The 22,243-nt window shown below is 40.1% G+C and overlaps 1 protein-coding gene across 21 annotated transcripts in view; it reads left to right on the forward strand.

Annotated features, from left to right (window-relative positions):
- The window catches only part of TCF4 (transcription factor 4), a 377,557-nt gene that overhangs the window by 173,153 nt on the left and 182,161 nt on the right, over positions 1–22,243 (forward strand). For 17 of the 21 annotated variants that reach the window (XM_020910643.2, XM_070452490.1, XM_070452497.1 and 14 more), the window contains one exon: positions 14,588–14,652. In XM_020910643.2, the coding sequence (XP_020766302.1) occupies positions 14,588–14,652 (65 nt within the window). Of the gene's footprint in view, positions 1–14,587; positions 14,653–15,941; positions 16,091–16,387; positions 16,561–16,969; positions 17,146–22,243 lie in introns of those variants that run through there. The other 4 variants (XM_020910664.2, XM_020910659.2, XM_020910655.2 and 1 more) reach the window with 4 other exon arrangements.

Genomic DNA, 22,243 nt, shown 5'->3' on the forward strand with positions numbered 1-22,243 from the left:
TGTTGATAAAATTGCTGTTTGACACTGGACCAGATGAGTTTGGACATTTATGTAGAAAGCTTTTCCTGTTTTTATTACAGGTTCAGTTCTCTTCCTGAGAATTCTTCAGAAAGGATTTGTTTTCCTTACTGAAATGAATAGTATAATGGAATACTGTGGTCTAATGATGCTATTTTGGTCATTTCATTAATTTCATCTTCTTCTCCCTTAATGTAATAAATGCATACCTTGATTATAATACAGATTGTATTTACATTGTTTCTAACAACAAATGTTTATTTTTATAGACAGCCTGATTTTAATCAACATCTTAGAAAGCATCTAGGACTTGCCTCTGGAACATGGAATTAGCAGAAGTAGGCCGACTTCCTTTTTGGGGAAGTGTTAGAAGGAGCTCAGTTCAACTGAGGCAGTCTTAGTTCATTAGTCTGGTAAATATTATTAGACCGCAGAAGAAAGCGAAACATGCCAGTTATGACTCTACAGCTTTTCAGAGTTTTTGGACTTAAAAATGGAAGCCAGTTTCATGTAATGTTCTCTCAGATTCATGTAAATGTCCCATTTCAATGACCAGTTTCGTTGACATCTAATCTAGTGAACAGAGTGGCTCGATGTATTATTTGTCTGGAAAGTTTTGAAATGAATCTACAGGTCCTCCTCTGTGAAACTTCCTGTGATGAAAATGGCCCTGTGTGCCTTTTAGAGTCCAGTGCCGACAGCCAGGAGATGAGAACAAAATCATGGGACTCCTTTAAAAGTGATCCCCAAAACGGGATTCAGCTAAACATTGGGGGGGGGCAGCATTTAAAATTTATTAAAAAAATAAAGTAATTCAAAGTAAGGTCTGTAGCCAAACTCCTTAATTGTGATGCATTTGCTGAGTTCCCCTCTTCCATCGCCGGGCCTGCTCTGATGCCATATGGCCTACCATGGAACATTTAACTTGTCAGATATAATGGATTGTCCTGGAAGCAGATTTTTGCTTTGAGCATTCGGCTCCTTTCTTGCATTTCACTCTCAGCTCCAGGCTGTAGGATGAAGGATTGTGGTGGAAATGCAAAGAAGAGACACACAGTTGATTCCCCTTAAGAGAGTGACCTATATGCCACGAAATTTTACCCACGTAAAGAGGCATTATCCCCGTCACTGGCCTTAGCAGGCTGCATGTCAGAATCATTTAAATTTGCCTGGACTTAACAGATTGTGTAAACATTTCAGAATTGAGTGCTTAGGAATAATAAACCATCATCATTTTAACTTATGCAAAAACGGTGCAGCCATATCAGCCAAAGGATAAGTATTATTTATCATGACCTACATGTAACCTAAACCACCTGGTTGGTAGAGGGTGTAAATTAAGTTCAACTCTCAAATCTACCAAGAATGCTTGAAAAAAAGAAAAATCAACCTGATGGCGACGTTATGTGGATTCATTGTTTTTGTTTGCTGAGTGAGGTGAGGTTGAAATGATCTTTTAGGTGGATGGACAAGTAGCAGTTATATCCTACTAAGCTCTCCATCTTGAAACATAAGTGCAAACCTTCTGTTTATTCTAATGTGCTTGAAATGAGAGATTGGACATCCTGTGGATTATTTAACTTTTATTTGTAAATGTAAAAAATACAGTATCTGATGTTGGTTTTAATTTGTTGCTTTCGTGAGGTAATTCATATTATTTTTCAGTTTGTGATACTGCTGAAATCAAAAGCTCGAAAAGATCTAGGAAGAATTTGTGACTTTACGGAATAAAGCAAGTGCTCTTTCTACGTGTATGTGTTCATACATAGCTGCGAGGTACTCTTCTGGTGTGATCTACTGTAACTCCAAGGCTAATATTATAATACAGAGACCCAGAATAGACAACTTAAAAATAACCAATCAAGAACAAACCAGTGGGAAAATAAGTAACTTATGTGTCTCAATTTAACTATAAAATGGTACATATTTGATTGCTCTAGGGTTACAAAAATCAATAGATTTGCGTATGACACATGGAATTACTCTAAAAAAACTGTCTGTTGGCAAAGGGTAATTTAATATACTTACCAAACCTATGTGTTTATGTATTAGAAATTCAGTATTTAATTTACTCCTACAAATTCATGTTTTCTAGATAATTCTTCATATGCATCTATAAACACTACAGTGGCCTTGAAAACTGACAAAACTTCACTTGTATACAAAGAAGAATTATTTCTTTTTAATGAACACCTTTCCATGAAGCTGTTAAGAAATGTTGAAGTCAGTATTGAATAGTAAAGTATGTTTGTGTGTATTTCTTACTGATCCTAAACTGAGCACGCTAGTTTTAGCGATTTCTTGACAGGATGGTGTCCCCCCTTCCTGTGTTGAACTTCTTGGTCGGACTTAGACGGAGAGGCGTTTGGTGGCTCCTGGCCAGAGCCAGCGCTTGTCGGGGCCTGTGCGCCATCTGCTGGCCGCTTAGATTGGAACCGACTGGTATGAGGGGTTCTTAATTGCCTTTACTTTTCAAGGTTGGTTTTTTGTTGTTTTTTGTTTTGTTTTCTTATTTTTTATACAATCAGATATTTGTAGTGATTATAAAGTTTTAGGTAATACTGAGTATGGCAGTTAATTATTAAGAAATGAAGGAATTTTTTTGTTTGTTTGCTTGGAGTTTTGGGGGGAGTTTCCTTTTGCTAAATATGAGACTCTTGACAGCTCAAATAACATGTGAAGTATACACCACTCTTGAGCTATTAAGTGGTTGTTTTCAGATGACCAATAATCATTTTCCTGTTGCTTTTGTAACTCCTCCTTGCCTGATTCCACTCAAGAAGAATTCTTGTTTACTAAGTTGGGCACGGACTTTAAAAGGATAGATCATTGAAATTTTGAAACATGACTCCTTGTATGAAGCTAATGCCTGGTAGAGAACCCCTTGATAGGCTTAACTGTTTTTACTTGCTTTGTGAAGGAAAATGAGTCTGTATTTACATCCCAATGTTTTATGAAGGCATTTTTGGTGTCCTTGCAGACCAAATGAAGCTGTTCTCCCTGGCATACACTGAGAAGAGTCAGAGTTTGCGTGGAGCGTTTTTTGGTTTGTTTGGCTGCTCTTGGTTGTTGTTTATAGAGTGTAGGGCGCTAGAGGAGCAGATTACTCATGCCGTCGGGCTGCAGGACTGACATCCACGAGGGCAGTTACAGGGGGAACCTCTTACCTCCATGCCACGACTTGGGTGGATAGTATCCTTGAGACTTGGGAGTAAAGACCAAAGCTCTGTATAATGAATAGGTCTTTAAAATAGCAGCAATTATCGTTGATCAGTTCCCATCAACTTCTTTATAAAAATTAACTATGTGTAAGTGATTTCTACATTATCTCTGAAATGCCTTGAGTCCCTTACGTGATAATTCTGTGGCGAGAATTTTTTAGCTCTCTCCAGTTCTTTTGTCTTTGCAAATTTCTCTAATTAATAATAAGCAAATTCCATCAAAACTCCCCAACCAGCTCCCCAGCGTAATGGAGTGATCAGAGAACTAGAGCTGGAGAAGCGGGGAGATGTTTTCTAAGTTTTTTCCAGTTTTCCAATTTTAGACATCAGTTACCTCAAAATTTATTATGGGTAAATCATAAAGGTGTAAGTTATTATTTATTTTGATTTACTTAACATTGTCAAATAGCTCAAGCTGCATTCTCACAAATATCCACTTCCCGCTAAATTTGTTCTAATGGCGTATCCTGGTGCTGCCTGTTCCCACGCTGAGGTTGTGTTAGGTGGCCTCTGTGCTTTGCAGTATTCCCATTGTACTCCTGGATTTCCTCCCTGGCATTTCACCTGTCTACTGTCTTTTGTAAATAAACATTTATCTTTTAAAATAATTTTTATTAAAGTATAGTTGATTTATACTGTTGTGTTAATTTCAACTGTACAGCAAGGTAAATCAGTTATAAATACACCTATATCCACCCTTTTATATTCTGTTCCCATGTAGGTCATTACACAATCTGAGTCAAGTTCCTGAGAACAATGTCCATCATTAACGTACCATCAGCCAACACATAGTAGTTATACGCAGGCACCCAACAATATTTATTCCCGAATCTTATGTTTTTTGGGCCTCTTTCAGGTTCAGAGGACCATTTTTGCAAGCTTCAGAATTGAAAATTGCTTTCTGTAAACATCTGTTCCACGTGGTAGATTTTATTTTCTTGCATATTTTTGCTAGGATGCGGTCACTGTTGTGACTACGCCCCTTCTCTCTCCTTCCTCCGTTCCTCTTTCTCCCTCATCATCCCTTCCTCTGCCTCTCCCCTTCCTTCCTGTGGCCCCCGCCTTCCTCTCTTGATTTAGTCATGCTCATATATTCAGTAATTGGGAGGTTTTCTTAAACGCTATAGTGTGGGGCTCAGTGGTTTGTGTAATTTTGCTTGTGAACCATCACCTTCCTTTAACAAGGGAGTTGGACTCTTGAGTAGTTTGGTCCTATTTCCCTCCCAGCTTGTTTGTAACGGGGCCGTTCTTTTCAAGTTGATCTTAAAGGACAGGCTCGATGGTTAGCAGTCTTCCTCCTCTTTGCTCCGTGAATGCCCTGAATTGTGTTTTGAGTTATGGGCTGTTTCACCACAGCTTCTCAGCAGTGTATATTTAGGGAATATGAACTCTGTGAGTCTAAGACTAGAGCAGTGTCATCTAATGTATTATAGATGCATCTATGAATGACACTCAGGTTCTCTTCTCTTTGGGGTTAAAAATGCTACTTATATACATATATGTGTATATATATATATATATATATACACACATGTAAGTATAATACTTATTTTATTGTACATATGTAAAGCTGTATTTAAAATTTTCGTGAACCTCCCACCTCCTTTATTTTTGTGCATTCTTGAGGTTTATATCAAATGTGTGTTGCTTCTTTTAAGAGATGATGGTGGTTATATTCAAATGGTTAGTTGTGAGCTCAGCTTGAAAAGTGAGGCCGTCCCCTACATGAGATGGTGCTAAAATATGTAATTTCCCTAGACACACACTTGATAACGAACATAATACTACATCTTTCTTCTGTCTTCTGTGCTGACGTGCCTAATTCAGAGTTTGGTCATTATTATTTTGAACAGTTGATATTAGTGAGACTTCCCTGATGACTCAGATGATAAAGCATCTTCCTGCAATGTGGGAGACCCAGGTTTGATCCCTGGGTCAGGAAGATCCCCTGGAGAAGGAAATGGCAACCCACTCCAGTATTCTTGCCTGAAAAAAATCCCATGGACAGAGAAGCTTGGCAGGCTACAGTCCTTGGGATCACAAAGAGTTGGATATGACTGAGTGACTAACACATACACACATGCATGAGAGAGACTGTTAGAACATCAGTTTACGGGGCGGTACATGTATCGCTAAAAGCAGATTGCAAGGTAAAGTGTTAACTACTGATTTTCTTAAAATTTGCTGATAAATTCCAAATAATTGAGCGGGGCAACAAAATCTTACTTATAGGATATTGTCTCTGCTGCGTTTGGCCAGAAATGTCATTAGTCTCCTCCAGAGGAATCAGAATACCAGATTCTCTCCCCCAGCAAGGACTCCATGCTTCCATAGAGCATGAACATGCTGAATACATGGGTGGGAGTGCCCTTTTAGGTTAAGAAACCAAGTCGGGTTCCCTGAGTTGATCCTTGGAGTCTAAAGGTGACTTCTTCCTTAGGGCGGGAAAGAGGACGAGGTACTTCAGAGCAGTGGCCACTGGGGCTGACTGAAGAGGAATGTCCTTCCACCTCCAGGACACTTGTGTCTTGGAATCTTGGAATCCTATTGTGTTAGAGCTATCTTCGTGGTAATGTGAGATGCATTTCTTTAAAACAACCAATCTTCATGAGTGGAGATGAACAAACACAGAATCCTAATACGCTGTCAGAAAAAAGTTTCTCCAGCCTGCAGAATGTAACTGAAAGAGTCTTGGCGATCAACTCTTGTTGATCAACTCTTGTTTCAAAATCCAGTTAAACAGGTTAGATTAGATAGTCATCGATTTTTTTTTGGTTATCTCCTGGCTTTATTGGAGTTTCATCTGATGTAACCTTAAAGATCGAATCAGTTCACTTAAATTGGTTATTCTTACCCCTGGCCTGTTAGACTAACCAGTGAAATTTTATTGTTTTTTTAAAAATAGATATTCTGGACTCTGTTCCACTGATTGCCAGCCCCCTGGGGTGGAGAACCCAGGTATCTGTTTTAAGAAAAGACCTCCGACAGTTCTCATGACTGGCAGGGTGTCCTAGGCATTGAACTGATTTGAGGGGCTTCTTTTCCTCCACCCCGATCCCGTGTCTTCCTTTCTTTCTAAGATGCCTTCACTGTGTTTTGCAAGACTGACCTTGTTTTTCATTTTTCTATGCAAAATGATTATATTTTGTCAAATAAAAAGCAAAACTTCAGATGTATATGATGTTTCTTCGGAAGCCCCAAAGAGCCCTTCATTGCTTTGGTTATGCCCAGACACCATAGGCACTAAACTCTAATAAAAATATAAAATAGGGCGGGCAGAACCATTGAGATCTTGTTCACGTCAAGCCAGTGGTAAGTTAGTCGTTAGCTGTAAGTTGAGTGATTTCAGGTTTAGCATTAGTCCTTCAGGCCCCTAGGGGAGCCTTGTACAAATTGCTGATTCAGAAAATCATTCCTCTGGCGACTCAAGTGGCACTTCAGTGGCCTTAAGGAGTTATTCGACACACCTCCCCAAACAGCTAGTTATCCCCATGATTATGTTGATTAATTGCACACTCTGTGGAATTAGCGTTATTTTCAATAAAAGATTTTCCTGCATTGGGAAAAGAAAGGATGAAACTCACGTGCTTTCATTTGATAATGTGTGTACTTCTCCTAAGCGAGAGGGAGGGGATGATCCCGACTGTTGTCCGGGGTGGGCCAAATAATCTAAGACAGTACTTTTCATTTTGCATTGAAAAGGGGATTTTTGGTGTCCCAGAGGATGGTCACTCAAAATGTGACCAGTTCTAACATTTTCGTTCATCAAAGGACTGGAGAATGCATTTTCGACCTACTACGAATTGAGGAGAGGGCTGTACTGCATATAGAATCATCTTTGTTACCACAATAGCTATGGGTGATAGAGGTGGCATATTGTAAAAACAGATTTTGGTACAGGAATTGGTTATTTAGGTTTTAGCTTTGTCTCTTAATATCTGTACAACCTCTTTTATTTGTTAGAAGTTGGTCGCCTTTTTTTTTCTTTTTTTTCTTTTTGGCCACAGGGCTTGTGAGATCTTAGTTCCCCGACCAGAGAATGAACTAGCACCCTTGGCAGTGAAAGCACAGAGTTCTAAACACTGGATCGCCAGGGAATTCCCCACCCTTTCTGAATTTTAGTGACTTCTGCTATAAACATAGGGCTTCCCAGTTGACTCAGTGATAAAGAATCTACCTGCCAAGGCAGGAGACACAGGAGGTGTGGTTTGATCCCTGGCTCAGGAAGATCCCCTGGAGGACGAAATGGCAGCCCTCTGCAGTACTTTTGCCTGGGAAACCCCGTGGACAGAGGAGCCTGGCAGCCTGCAGTCCTTGGGGTCACAGATAGTTGAACACAGCTGAGCACACACACGCACTGTAAACATAGGGGTTAAATGGCCATCTAAGGAACTCCTAGGGCCTGTTGTCTTTACTTTACGTACTATGTAATACTTTACAAATGTGAGGGCTTTAAGGAGAATTGAATGTAGATTCTGAACCATGTTTAGAATCCCCCCAGATGAAGAATTTTGATGATGCCTCAAGATACTCTTAAGTATATCTGGAATTTTGGTACACCCACTGTTTTGAAGGCACTGTCTAGACGAGATGAGGTGCATCAGTGACAGAAAGCAGCTAAAAACTCATACTTTTCCGAGGTCAGAGCTCTAGTTACTACTGAGTATTCTATTTTGATGATTTAAGAACATCAGTTAAAGGAAGGACTGAATGAAGTTAGTCTTTGCTGGGAAAATGATTTGGTCCCCGTTTCTCATCATTCTTTGCTGCAAACTATGTGCCTAGTTCACTTTTCCTCTGAATTTTCTTTCTGTTCTCAATTTAGGAAAAAGTGGAGGAAGAGAATTTTCTAGACTGTGGAATGACTATTTTATCTGTTGAAATTGAGTTGTAACTCTTTTAGCATGAAATTTATTAAATTTAGATTAAAAAAAATGCCTCCTGGTATAGTAGGATTCTACAGGAAAGAACTGGTGGTCTTCTCTGTATTTTAGAAATAAGGAAAATAATGTCAGTTTCTGGTTTCTTGTAAACCTGGACTGTCACCTCCAAGCTCGGATCAGGGAAAATTAAGGTTGACTGGCTAGTCAGAACCACAAAGGTGTATATTCGTGGAAACATCACAACAAGACACAAGTGTTTTTAGGTCAATTAAAATAAAATTCAAATTTTAACCTTGTTTATTTGATAGAAAATTACAAATATAGTAACTCCGGGCATTCTTTTAAATGTTAAGTTTTTAAAAATAGTGGTTTCTCAGATTCCTCAGGATTTGTGTCAGTAGGCAAAAAGACAAGGGCAGGTATGTATATTCAAATGGATTAAGGAAAGATTGCATGTTAAAATGGTAATAGTTTGGATGTATTGGATTAAATAAAATGTATAATTAAAATTAAAAAGTAAGTGAAGTTAAAAGAAGATATATTAACTGCAATTAAATGTCTTCATTGCAGGATTTTTTCAGAGGATTTCACCTGCTAAGATACGGTGTAAATTTCTGGGAGTCAAAAGGGATATATAGGCAGCTTGGAACATTTCCTAGGCTTTTGAAGTTGCCTCCTTTTTGTTTTTCGGAGCCTATTGTGGGGCTCTTATTCCACAGAAGACCCTAGTGCGCTCTCGTGTCTTGTCCTATACTATGACTGTATTTTTACTTTCTCTCTTCTCTTCTTCACTGGTTTGCACTCGTGTTCTTCAGAAGTGGCGTGTGTAGAGATGCAGTTTGCGGCCATGATCTTTTCAGTTAGTTGCTTCCGGTTGTGGAGTTGGTTGCAGATTTTTCATGAAGTCACAGGTTCTGGTGTACATTATTTGCACAGCTATTAAGTACCTAGAGACCTTTTAGGAATAAAACACTATGTAAATGTAAATTATCACCACCTCTAAGACACTTTCATTAATTTCATATCAAATTCATGAGTGTTTTGAGCTCTGGGATTTGAGTCTTCCGAATTGGGCTTCTCACGTATTTGTAGTTTTGTTTTGTTTTTTTTCCTCCCGGAGTTTAAATTACGGCAGCACAGAATAGTACAGAGTCCCTCCTTGGGAATCCGCCTGCCAGGGTTTGAATCCTGGGTCTGACGGTCGCTGCCTTTGTGAGCTTGGGCAGTTTGCTGTTTCTCAGTTTTCTCATCCGTAAAATGGTGTTTATATTGTGTGCTTCACAGGGTTGGGTCTTGTGTAGATTGAATGAGTCAGTCTCCATAACTGCTTTGTGTAGTGGGGATATGTGACAACAACTTGGGTATCATGTGGACAAGAGAGAAAAAGATAGGCGTGGGAAAGATGAAAGAACTGTAAATTATAAATAACCTCATGTATATTTTTGGAACCACTCCTCGGATTATTGTTTAATGAAATACTCTTTTCAATATGCCTCCCACCCCCAGATTATAGAGTAAACAAAGATGGGCTGAGGGCAGGGGCAGAGATTTAATCCAACTCACACACGGTCGTGATGAGTTCCTTAGTCTGGTGACAGAGAACAAAAGGCTGGATCTTCAGTTCCCAGAATGAGGATTAGCAATGGAATAACCTTGCTGGGTATTGTCCTACAACATCAGGTCATTTTTTTTTTCTTATCAAGGCTTTTCATAGGATGATGTGTTCCAATGTATAGTGTGTCTTGTTCGGTTGTTGGTGAAATACTTACCATTTATATGTAATATTAAAAGTGGCCTTGTAAGAATGAAAAGCTAGAAACCCAGACATGACCTATTGTTATCCTATGGGTCAACCACACATGGGCTCATCTGTGTTGCGGCTTATCTCCAGAAATCATATTATGGATAAGTTGTTCTTGCCTGTCTCTCACTCCCTCCAAATGTATTAGAACTGTTTAGGTGTAGTAATCTGTCGAAGGGGATCCTTCTTAGATGTGTCCTTGTGAATTAATGCATTTATGTGACCAGTTTTTTCCTTCATGTAACACTTTTCATTCTGAGTCATTTCCTATGGCACTCGCTTACAATGGGATACCATGAATAGATTGTAAGGAAAATTAGGCATCAAACAGAAAATTATGTAAGAATATAAAAGTATTAGATTTAGAATTATATAGATATTTGTTCATCATCCTCCCTCCTGCATTAATTTTTTTCCTTTATCCTTCATGAGGCAGCAAGATAAAGAACAGTTGAATAAATCAGCAAAAGGATTGATCTTTAAAAGTAAGTGGGAACAGCTTATATTTTCTGCTTGGCTTTGAGTTTTTCAAGGGCAACAGAAAAAGCAAGTGACTCCTTTATTGATTGCCCATTGGTGTCATTTTTAATAATCAAATTTAAATATAGGTTTTTAACAGCTGATGGGTTCAATTTGGACAGAACACGTGTTGACTTTCCGGATTGTTTGCTCACTGTAGACGCCGACTTGTTCTAGAGAAGGGGCTGTGAGTTGAGCTCCTTTGTCTTTAGAAGGATTGATTGACGGATGTTGTGTCTGCTCATTTACAGCATTTTTCTTGCTTAATTTAAAAAATTGTGACATAGTATTACATGTTCCTTGTATACATCATTTTTACAGAAGAAAGTTGTTTAGCCAATATGTCGACTTCGTTTATGAAATCCTCTCTTGTAGCTTTCATTCAGCCTTCAGTGTAGCCTATTAGGTCATATTATTCGTTTCATGCACGGCAAATCGTCACCAGCAGCAAAATTTAACATTTGGTCCTTTTAGGTATAAAAATGAATCAAATGCTTGACAAGATTTGTTTCTGGTGTATATTTCAGAGCCCCCCCACCCCCTTGGTGGGCAGACGACAAATGTTACTAACGGGTACTTTTAGTTTTTAAAATATGGACAACAGTACTCCATGCAGTAAAAGACTTGAGCGATTAATGCTACCCTTATGCCTCTTTTGAGTACTGTTAGCCATGGGGCTTGGCACTGCCACCGTTGTCTTGGTGCCAGAAAATATCCGCAGCGGCTGTCGCATTCTAGTACCGGAGGCTTGTCTCGAAAATTCCGCAGTGAACGCGCCGGGTTTGTTCATCACTGCTATCTCTTTTAAATATTGGAAAAATAGAACCTTGAGCTCTTTCAAAGCTCCGTTGTGATCGTGGGGATGAGGGGGGAGGTTGGTGGCGAAGAATGGAGGAAAGAAGCTGTCCGCGCCAGCCAGTGGGTATAAGTGACAAAAATCCATGCCTGGCATAGAGTAAACACACATATTTAGGAGCTTTTGTGTTCACGAGCACAGATAGTTACTTAAGGATCCTACTTAAACATGTTATCAGCACTCTTGAGAATTTTATTATCTGAAACAAATGTTCCTGAGCATTTTAAGCAGAAGACTGACATCAAGATCATAGCTAATTTTTAGTGGACTGTTTATACAAAAGATGTATATATATTTTTCTCCCTGGAAGTGAGGTGCCGTTGTAAAATGGCTGCTTTTTGTCATTAGGAAATTAGTGGAGTAGATAAGATAGGCTTGAGAAGGTGCTTGGGTTTACCCACAGTCCATGTCCCTGATTGTTCTGCTCCCAGACAGGGATTTGGGCTCTGAGGACAGATTTATAGTTGATTTTGGGAACAAAAAGATGTAATAAAGTTAAAGGTTTACACTGTCAGAATGACATGCGTTCGCTCAGGATCTCTGGAGCGATCTATTTGATGGTAAAAGTGGATGCCACAGATGAAATCTTTACAAGGAATATAATCCTTTAAAAAAAAAAAAGGGAAAAAAAAGTGCACCTCCCAGCCTCCTGCTGGCTGCACTGCCTCTTCGGTACCTCACAGACTTCGACAGAGTCCTGGACGGGTGCCCACTGATGTCATGGAAACACTCAAATTACTGAGAATGATTCATGTCTATGCTGGTCTCTTGTCCTCCCCCACACAAACAGGAGTAGATTTTTAACCCTGACAACTTGTAATTTGCAGTGGGTTTATTTTTGTATCTGGATAAATATTTTTTAACAAGCAAAATTAAGATTAAGCAGTCTGTATCTGATATGATAGTAAAGAATGCTGGGTCCGTGCAGCCAAGAGCACTTTGGGGACTCTGCCGCCTGCGTCCCTGCTCCGCTCTTCCCCGCCTCTGCTCTCTGCCCGCCCCTGTGCTTTCCAGTCCACCCTCCCTCCCTTCATCTTCCTCTTTTCCTCTCTCTCCTCTCCCCTGTTTATCTATTCACATTCTCTTTCTCTCTCACATCCTTACTATTTGCACGGACCCCTCTCTCTACCTTTAAAAGAATGAAAGGAATGGACCTAACTTTATATACGTGTGTGTATGTGTGTGTGTGTGTATGTATGTGTGTGTGTGTATATATATATATATATATATGAATTGAGACAAGTCCTGGTAGGAAAATTCATCTCTACAGGTCTATATGCGGGAGTCAAGTTGGGAAATAATGCCAGGTGGTGAAATTCTGTAGGGGATAGCTTCAGTAACTCCTTTTAGAGAAAGCAGTAGATCACCTTTCTTCCTTCCAGTATCTGGAAGTCACCAGAACAGGACACTAGATACTCAGTTTCCTTGGAAGTCAGAGTAAATTCTACCTTCTCTCTCTCTCTTTCTGTCTCTCTGTTTGCATGTCTGCCTGCCTCTCTACTTGTCTTTCTAGTTGCTATTATGTCAAAGTGAATCATGTCCTGGTTGTATTAAAGCTTTGTAGATGTGAGAGCTTAAGGAAGGACAGACATCATTTGATAACTCAAGTTTTTTTTTTTTTTCTGTTAGTAATATGTATAAAGAGAAGTTAAAGACTGTAAGTAGCTTCCATCTAACACAGAAGAATAAATAGGTCTTTGTGACCATTTGTATTTCTAAAGCAGGCAAGTGAATCTCTTCTTCAATGTAAAATCCTCATACAATGAAAGTTATTCTCTTATACCTCCCAGGACTGAATCTGTGAGTTGGTGTCATGTTTCATTGGACTGAAACTGATATGGTCATTGATTTTCTGCTTTGCGCTGAATACTTTGCCAGAAGTTGGGTGGCGGGAGTGTGTCCCCAAGTTTGAGATTGATTGGAGTCAGTGGAAAAGTTAATACTGATGGGAAAGAGGATTGATGTTAAGACTCAGGTTTGGCTTCTTTCAAAAATCCTCTTCAGTTTTATGTCTGTAGTGACTCACATACAGGGTGAGCTTTTGACTAGTTTTAAGATTTATCAAAGGCACATTCCTTGTGTGGTGTCAGGAAGGCATGCCCTCGTAGCATTGTCATTGAACTCAGAGATTACAGGTGAACACTGCTGCTTGTAACGTTTATGTTAACTTGAGTCAAGGGAGAAGAACTTGGGTGTTGTGAACTTCGAAGGATCCATCCAGCCTCTCAAAATACTCGTGTTGAATTTTCCCATTGAAAGAAAGAATAGTAGAGTCCTGGGTAAAGAGGACAATGTACCATAAGCTCTAGTCTCAAAGGAAGAACGCATCCTTCTGTCTTGGACGGGGTGGGGTTTGTGTTGTGGGCGGGACAAGCCCTTTTTAATGTCCTAGTGTGGACTATTCTCTGTAACAGTTCTTTATGTGTCGCTAGGTATGTTCTACTGGTTGGATCTCTTGTCAGGTGTTTTCATTGTTCTCCTGATGATTAAGGCTCAACATACTTTTTAAAAGAAACAAATGAGCTGCCTTGATTTTTACCCTTAGATATGGCTCTGTACATCTCTGTAGAGAGTCTACAGATAAAAAATTGGAGTGTTAGAATCAGAACAAGACACTGATGTTCCGTTATCCCTCGTTCTGCTGGGTCTACTGGTGGAATCTGAAGTTGGGCTCAGAGTGGGCAATTTTTCAACAGTCCTCTTTCCCAAATGTAAATTCCATCATCATCTTGATCATGATGGTCTTTACTCCTGGGAAAGGGAGTTTAAATAAGAGAGAGAGAGAGGAAGGGAGACCCAGAATTTTGAATAGTTTCTTTGCTTTAGTCACCATCTGGAGAGTCCTGATTGATTAGCTTTGGCCTCACCATTAAGTGTCAATGTAATCAATGGGAATGACTAGGCCAGGGTCATTACATGGATAGTATGTGCCTGCTGTGTAAATAAAAATGAAATTGTTTAAATTTTGTGAGCGAGAAAGAAAGTGAAAATAAGGAATGACAATTTGTTTGTTAGAGAAAGTGGAGGCCATTGGAATGACAGTTTTTGGAAGTGTGGAGCAGTTTGGCTAAGAATAGGAATGAAGGATATTTTTTTTCCAGTTTATCATAGCCAGCGTGGGGAAGTGTTATTCTCTGCCTTGCTTGCATACACTGCCAATAGTGCCTACTTTTCGTATGTAAACATCGGGGAAGAGAAGTGGATGTCTGTTACCTGAAGGAGATTTTTATTTTTTTTTTAAGGAAAAACACAATTTACACTTTTTTGTTGTTGTTGTTTCTCTTGGCAGGTAAAACAGAAAGGGGCTCCTACCCATCTTATGGGAGAGAATCGAATTTACAGGGTTGCCACCAGGTAAGTGAGAATCTCTTTGGAGAAGGGTTGAGAGGATGAGCCTTGGTGAATCAGTGTGTTTTGTAAATCAGGTGATGCATTTGAGGCTGGGGCACTGAGGCACCGAAAATCTTCGGATGCCTGACTCTTTTGCAAAGTAATGAAATAGCACCGAGCGCGGAAGTCATAAACACCTCATCGTATCAGCACTGTATTCACTGGCTTGTTGTTATTTTTTTTCATCCATCAGCCGGTACCAGTGGCACTGTTTGCAAACCAGCGATGTCGGGGAAAGTGGTTCTATCAAAAGAGTTTATTTGCAATTAAGAACTTGAGAATTTCTTACACTGCAAATGCTTCGTGAAGCCATGTGTCAGATCCTGGGTTTTGGGTGGCTACTGCCCTAAATTATAGTTTTCATAGGGGCTGTAGGATGTTGTGTGAAAACAGGGTTGTATTGAGGGATAAAAATGTCTGTGAAAATATGATTTGTTGTCCCTTTTTGTTTCTGAATTGTTTTTGGCTGAAAGTCAAGGCCAGCAGGCTAACAGCAAAGCCGTCTCAAGGGAGGCATGCGTGAGCTAGAAAAATAAGAGTACTTTAATTAAATAATAAAATGCCAGTGTCATACAAAGGTATAGTGTGTGTGTGTGTGTGTCTCTGGGCTTTGTGCATTTGCATACTTTCAACTCTCCAGAGAAAGCCCAGTTCTAAAAATACTATCCATAGCCAAAAGTGTAAGCTTTGTTTCAAGACAATTGAGTTTTTATAGATGCTTTGTTTTTAATTTCAGTATCGGTACTAATCACATGTTTCATATCTTTTTCGCCTTGAAAGATTTAACTTTCTTTTTTTAAGGGCATTGCTTTCTTACTTTGGAAAACTCTTGATGGAATTTAATGGTTCTCTTTCAGATTCAAAGCTTTCTAGTGTTACATTATTCACCCAAACAGAAATGTACATTCTTTTTGTGTTGGGAGGGGAATGCTTCTTCTCCTGAACCCTCTCACTCTCTTGCCCTCCCGTTTTCTTTAATGATGGTGGGGGGGGGGGGTGGGGAATTACATTTTGCTTTTTTTTTTTAAACAACCTGTTTCACGGATCCTGGAAAATGTAAGCAGTCAGTTTTAGTCATTAAATAGAGGCTGCTTGAGGAGGTGGCCTTTAGGTATCCGTCATAGGTTCCGAAAGGTGGAATTCTGGTGGAGTCCTGTGTGTTTTGGTTTTTTTCCCTTCCTTCTGGAGAGATTTGCATTTTTAAAGTTTACTTCTTTGGCCCAGCCACCCGTTCAGTCCTCCTCGGCATCTGAGAGGTTTGCTGTGATGAGGTGAACGGTGCTGGTTTAAGATCTCCCTGCTGCACACGCTGCCTCGTACAGTTGACGGCAGTTTGTTTGGAAAGAATTCTGCAGGAAAGAAATTTACAGCCGTTCCAGCGCGACGGAAACATCTTTGGAATGTGAGTGCAAATGTGCCGGGGTAGATAGCTCGGGCAGAGAGCCTCGAAGCGGAGCCTCTGGTGTAAAGCTCTCAGTTCCCGCAGAAGAGCCTGTTCCTGTGTATCTGGTTTCTGAGGGTCAAAGCAGAGGTCGTTTGAGTTTTGGGGAGAAGAAAGTTGACAACATCCTTCCTTTTCGCAGATGGTCATGGCAGAGGTCTCTGTTTTCGCCCGGCCTCTTTTTCTGGTCAACGAGAGAATAGACTTCCTCGCCCCTGTATCCTTTCTTCCTAATAGGAATTGGCGTGATTCCTCCCAGACACAAAGATTTCCTCTGCTGAGTAAGCGCGAGGCCCCTTAACTTGTGAAAGCGTCACTCAGACCGCGTGAGTCTGTCAGTGTGTGTGTGCCGGGACACAGACCCTCCCTCGGTTTGTGGGCAGTACTGCCCTCGGGTGCGACTGAAGTTCGTTTTTTTGGGCAAACGCAAGGTGAGAAGTGGCAAGGGGCAGAGGGTGGATCAGAGGTGGACAGACTGGTGTGTGATGGCTGAATGTCTGGCCTGGGGAATGTCTCCTTCTGAGACGTTCGTGTCCAGGAGAATTCTGTTGTATATAGGAGCGCGGCTGCATCTGCTTTTCTTAAGAAAGTCTTCATAATCTATCCGTGGAGTGTGGAGATTTCTTTCATTCTGATTTCTGCTTCCTGGTTGTGAGTCTCGCAAGGACCGACTCTCTCTGTTCAGCTTGGGCTCAGCAGTGGCCATAAACGGTGTTGATCACTTAAGGAGAAAGCAAAGAGCACAATTTTGGAAATTCCCCAATTGAGGAAATTGGGGTTGGAGAGGGAGAGGGGGGCATATTTATGAATTTCTGCTTTTGGTGAAATTTGAGAATAGAACAGACCCTAGTGTGTCTTCCGGTGAAAATGAGTTTCTCTTGAGCCGAATTGCTTTTTGAATTCCTGTTCTCCAACACCAGCTATGCAAACCCCAAAGAAAGGCAGACTCTCCGTGTCTTGGGCTTCAAGTCTAAATAGCAGATCACAGCTGAAACGATTCCCCACTGTGTGGCAAGGTGAGTGACTCGTGGAGAGAGAGTTTGTTGTTCTCTCCTGCTTCCTACCTTAGAGAGGTGCTGGATGGAAATCCTTTAACTGATATGCCCCGAGGAGCTCCCCAAACTGCTTTGTCGTATTATAACCCTGCATCCTGTGGACTTACTGGGATAAGCACTATTATAGATGAACATACTTATTCAGTTCCAGTAGCCTTTTGTTTGGTCACCCTGTGGACTTACAGAAATAACCCCTGATATAGATAGATGAACATCCTTCAGTTCTGGTAGCCTTTTGTTTTGTGCAGAGAAATAGCAGTGGTAAGCAACAGGTAGCCAAATGCTGTCTTGGAGAAATAAATCATTATTATTTTGAGATGTGTGTTGTTTCAGAATGCATCAGGTTAATATGTATATGTTTATGTATATATATGTATATGTATATATCCGTTATGTGTCTCTTGAGGATGTACCACTGACAGTGATAGACATGGGACTTTTAAAAAGTGGGTGTTTTAGCCGAGACACAAAAGCTGGCAGGTTCTTTATTAGCGATTAAATTGTTTTCATTAAAAATAGTAGTGGGATAATATGAATTCATGAATGCATTTTCACTGAAAATGATCAGAAATGAAGCCAGTAACTTTTTCAGCCTTTTGAAATTGTACAGAACATAAACCCATAGAAACCAAAGCGGCCAAATGGACTTTTTTTAGTTCTCACTAAATATGGCAAAACTAATTTCAATCAAATTGGGGTACGGAAATTACACCCAGGCTTAAAATGTTTTTGCCAAATTGCAACCTCATACTACTTTTTTTTTAACTGAAAGAGAAAATGTAATTTATAATGGAAAGTCTGACAGAAACGAAATGAGAGGAAGTAAAGTTGTTTGCAGGATAGTCTGATCTTCATACGATAGCCTATAGCTAGTACCTAATGGACATCACTGTGCATGACGAAAGGAAGAAAATGTCATTTGCTTTCGGCTTATTTTGTTGCTTTGAATAGGATGTTTGGTGATTGCAAACCTTTTTTTTTTTTTTTTTTTTTTAAATCTTCCTGAGATCTTTTTTTTAATGAGGTGGTGATGTCAACACAAATACTTGTTACTAAGGCAGAGGTTATCCCCTTAAATGGAAGTGGGGCATTGATTATCAGGAAGCGTTTGTCTTGTCTTTCTAGGAGATAGCCCAAGTCTAAAGCGATGGTTTTATTATTAATATCTTCTGGCAAGATTGTGTGTGTGTGTGTGTGTGTGTATGTGTATAATATAAGGAAAGCTGAGCCCTATCTGAGACCAATTAAACTCGCATCTTCTGAGCTGGGCCTTTGCGTTTCTGACAACTCCCCAGGTGATTCTAATGTGCAGCTAACTCTGATGATTTCCTAGAATGTTCTGTAGGAATCTACTGTGTTTAAAAGATTTGTGTTCAAAATCTAGTGTAGCTGCTGACCCTAACAAAGCTTTTAGATTTGTTGCCTTAATTTAATTATTCAAGACATGGGATTGTATTGCATATGTACTTTATTTAAAAGGCAGTGAAAATGAGGGGTATTCTGAACACCAGGAAGATGCCTTGAAATCTTCATACAAAATCCCACAACTGAATATGCGAGCCTGTATCTTGTTTTCTCTAGTGAAGCCCAAGGCTCTAACCTTATCCACATTCTTTTTCTTTCTCAGCAGGTAATCAAATAGCACTATGCCGATAAAGTTATTTGATGTTTAGTTCTTAAAACCGATGGGATTTAAGAATTAGGCCTAATCTTAGATCCTTTTGTTAAGTTCCAGAAACTTTGCAGCTATAGAAAACATGGGTCTTCTCTGTATGTGATTTAGCTTGCTCATAAAGAGTCGTTTTAGATTCACTGAAATTAAATGTACATATTATACATTTCCTTTCAGTTCTTTTTATTTTTTTTGATACATAAAGAATCACAGTAAAAATGGAAAGGATATACACAGAAAAGACATGAGATCCTTTATCTCTTCTTATGAAAATGGCTTTTAGGTCCTATGCAAGCAGAAATACATCTTGGTTTTTAACTTTACATTATGGTTAAATGTTTGGTTATAGCCTGCCCTCATCTGTACCTGGTTCTCTGCACCCTTCCTAGGAACCTCTTCCATCCATGAGCACCATCTTGGTACTCAGCTTTGCCTTCATGGTGCTTTTCGAATGTGCCATTATTGATGTTTGTGGAATGGTGGTTTCTACCAGATTCTGTAAACTCCTGAAGTTAGGGGCCAGGTTGGCTCCATCCGGCCCAGTGTGAACTCTGTATCTGGCAGGGTGGGGATTGTGATGGCCTGAGGCTTATTTCCCGGCATCACTTTGGGGATCATTTTGAGAAGGTGAAGTCTGAATAGTCCTGTGTGAGAACCATATAGTGAGCAGCGTTTTCCTGCTTCAGAAAACCAGAAAATCATACCCTCTCAAAGAAGGTATGGGGCTCTTTTGGGAGCCCTTCCTTCGACCATGCTGTGCAAACTCTGGAATGACATAGAAGATCAGATCCTGCAGAGTCACTTGCCACTCATTTTCTTGGACTGAGTCCTAGCCAGGTGGCCTCATCGTTCTAGGTCTGAAGGTTCCCCAGGGAGGGAGTTGGAGATGTTCTGGGTTTCCAGTGGCGGTGTTGTTGGAACCAAAGGTCAGATTCCAGGCCCATCCTTTTTGAATGTGCCGGTGTGGACGGTGGGATAGAATATTTAAAATCCCCAGGGTGTCAGACGTCTCAGGCACCAGATCCGCAGGGTGATGCCCCGCCACTCTGTGCCTGGCCCTGATTCTCGGGCTGCGTTTCCTCTGTCGGGGGGCGTTGCTGTGGGCATACCCCTCTCCCGACAGCCGTCCAGCACGCACCAGAGGGGAGAAAGGAGCCATTTTTCCATTGCGTTGGTTAACAAATATTTGTTGGCCTTCAAGTGAAGTGGTAGGTACAAAGAAGAAAAACAAAGGGAAGCTCTTGTATACCCTACCTTCAATCCCTACCAGCAGCTTTCTGGATATTAAGGGGAAGAATCAAACACCATTCATTGAATTTACAAAATTTTCTTTAATCCTGCGTAGTATAAATTTTCAAATTCTCAATGAAGTGCCACTCGAGCAGTTGTTAGTATCTATTTGGTTTGCTTTCTGCATGTATGTATATATGCATGTATTTTTCAGGGCACTGTTTTTAACTGGCAGGTCTCATAAGATTTCACCCTTAGATTTTTCATCATGTGTGTCTGAAAATTAAGAACACTCAAGTAGTGTTACCACCTCTAAAGATATTAACCAGAGTTTCCTAATCTAATTCCCAATCCTGATTCAAATTTCTCTGATTGTCCCCATGAAAATATCTGTATTATCTCTTTCCCCCTCCAGCCCGCCCCCAACATTGTGTTTATGCATGATATTTTGTTTTTGTGTCTCTAGAATTTCTTTTAAACTAGAGCAGTTCCTGTAATTTTTTAAAAAGTGATGTTTACCTTAAAGAGAGCAGGCTGGTGGACTTGAAAAATATGTCCCCTTCTTGAACTGTTGGGTTATTTCTTTGTGGTGCTGTTTGTTACTCTACCACTCGTCTTGCTTACAAATTGAAAATTAGGCTGAAAGGCTGATTCAGATGGAAGTTAAACATTTTGACCTGGAATATCTCGTCGATTATGTGCTTTATACTCTGTTTTATCTGGAGACATGTAATGTCAAGATGTGTTGCTGTTGGTGACACTACATTACCAACTTGGTAGAATTAGAGACCCCCAGATCTGTCCATTGTAAAGAAGCCTTTCCCCCTCTGTAATTAGCAAACAATCTTTGTGTGAGTTTTTAGCACTGGGCATAGATTCCTGTGCCTGTGTTCCCTAACAGCCTTTGACCTGATGGTTTTAGCATGTATTGAGGATATTTGCCTGAATCAGAGGGTTTTGAACTAGTGATTTAAAAAAAAAAAGCTCCATCATTCCTTCTATGCTAATAGCTGACAATGAAAAAGATTTCTTTCATTGTTCATTTCAGTGCTGTCAGCTTCAGTGTTCATACATATACAAATATAATGTTAATAATCCTTGTATTAAATACGGTTCCTTAGCTGGAGGAGACTGGCAGTATCAAAGCATCCTTCAAATTTCTTAAGATATTTTGATAAGAAAAATAGGTTTTGATTCAAGCTAATGGTCAGAAATGCTTTAATTGCAGGAGGGAAGACATAATTATAGGCTGTGTTTCCTTACACATAAACTCTAGTATACTTTTGCTATAATTTGGAACCTAGTGACAATCTGTGTACCCCCAGCTATTAATCTTGCCATAAGCACCAGTGTTTCTCTAAAATTCTCAGATTGCTCCTCTGCATTTTAGTAATTGTCCTTAAAGATCTCACCGGGTCGACCATCAGTGGCTGACCAACTGAGTCAAGTGGGTTACTGTGATGCCCAGTTAAGTTGCTCTGTCAAGGATCACTGAGATAGTGAATCCTTGCATCCATTCACAACCCAGACTTGGCTGATGAATGAAAGTCAAAGTGAGTGACTTTCTAAATGTTAGTTTGGGCTCATTCTAGAGGAAGCTGACAGGACTAATATTAGGTGCCAGTATAAGTTCCCAGGGTGATTTAATAATTAACAAAATGATGCTCAGAGAGGTAAAGCAAGCAGACCCAAGAGTACCCCCAGCTAAGTGTGAGAGCCAGGCTTTGGACCATGAAATGCCTGGTTTTAAAGCTAGTGCTTTTGTAAGTTGGGTTCCCTGCTGCCTGAGCTCATGGTGAGGTTTTTAGACTCAGTAATACATCTGTATGAGAGCCCATTGGAAAACCACTTTCAGTAGAGAGTGGAGAATCTGGATCTAATATACTGCCTAGAATGGAGGATCTTCTCAGGTGAACTGGAGCCATCGTGGTGGGGAAGGCAGGAAGGAAGGCAGGGCTCCTCACGGCCCAACCTGTAAAAAAAAAAGAAAAATGTACCACATGTGACGGTATAGATAATCTATTCTGTAATGTCCTCAAAATTAGCATGTGCAATTTCATTAAAACCAGTGAAGATTTCCTCTGACAAGGCTGGGGTAGAATATGCCAATTCACATTTTAGCAACAGCACGAACACTTTCTTAAAAATGTATGGATT

This window comes from Odocoileus virginianus, chromosome 22 (assembly GCF_023699985.2).
Source record: "Odocoileus virginianus isolate 20LAN1187 ecotype Illinois chromosome 22, Ovbor_1.2, whole genome shotgun sequence".
In the NCBI taxonomy this organism is placed as follows: Eukaryota; Metazoa; Chordata; class Mammalia; order Artiodactyla; family Cervidae; genus Odocoileus; species Odocoileus virginianus.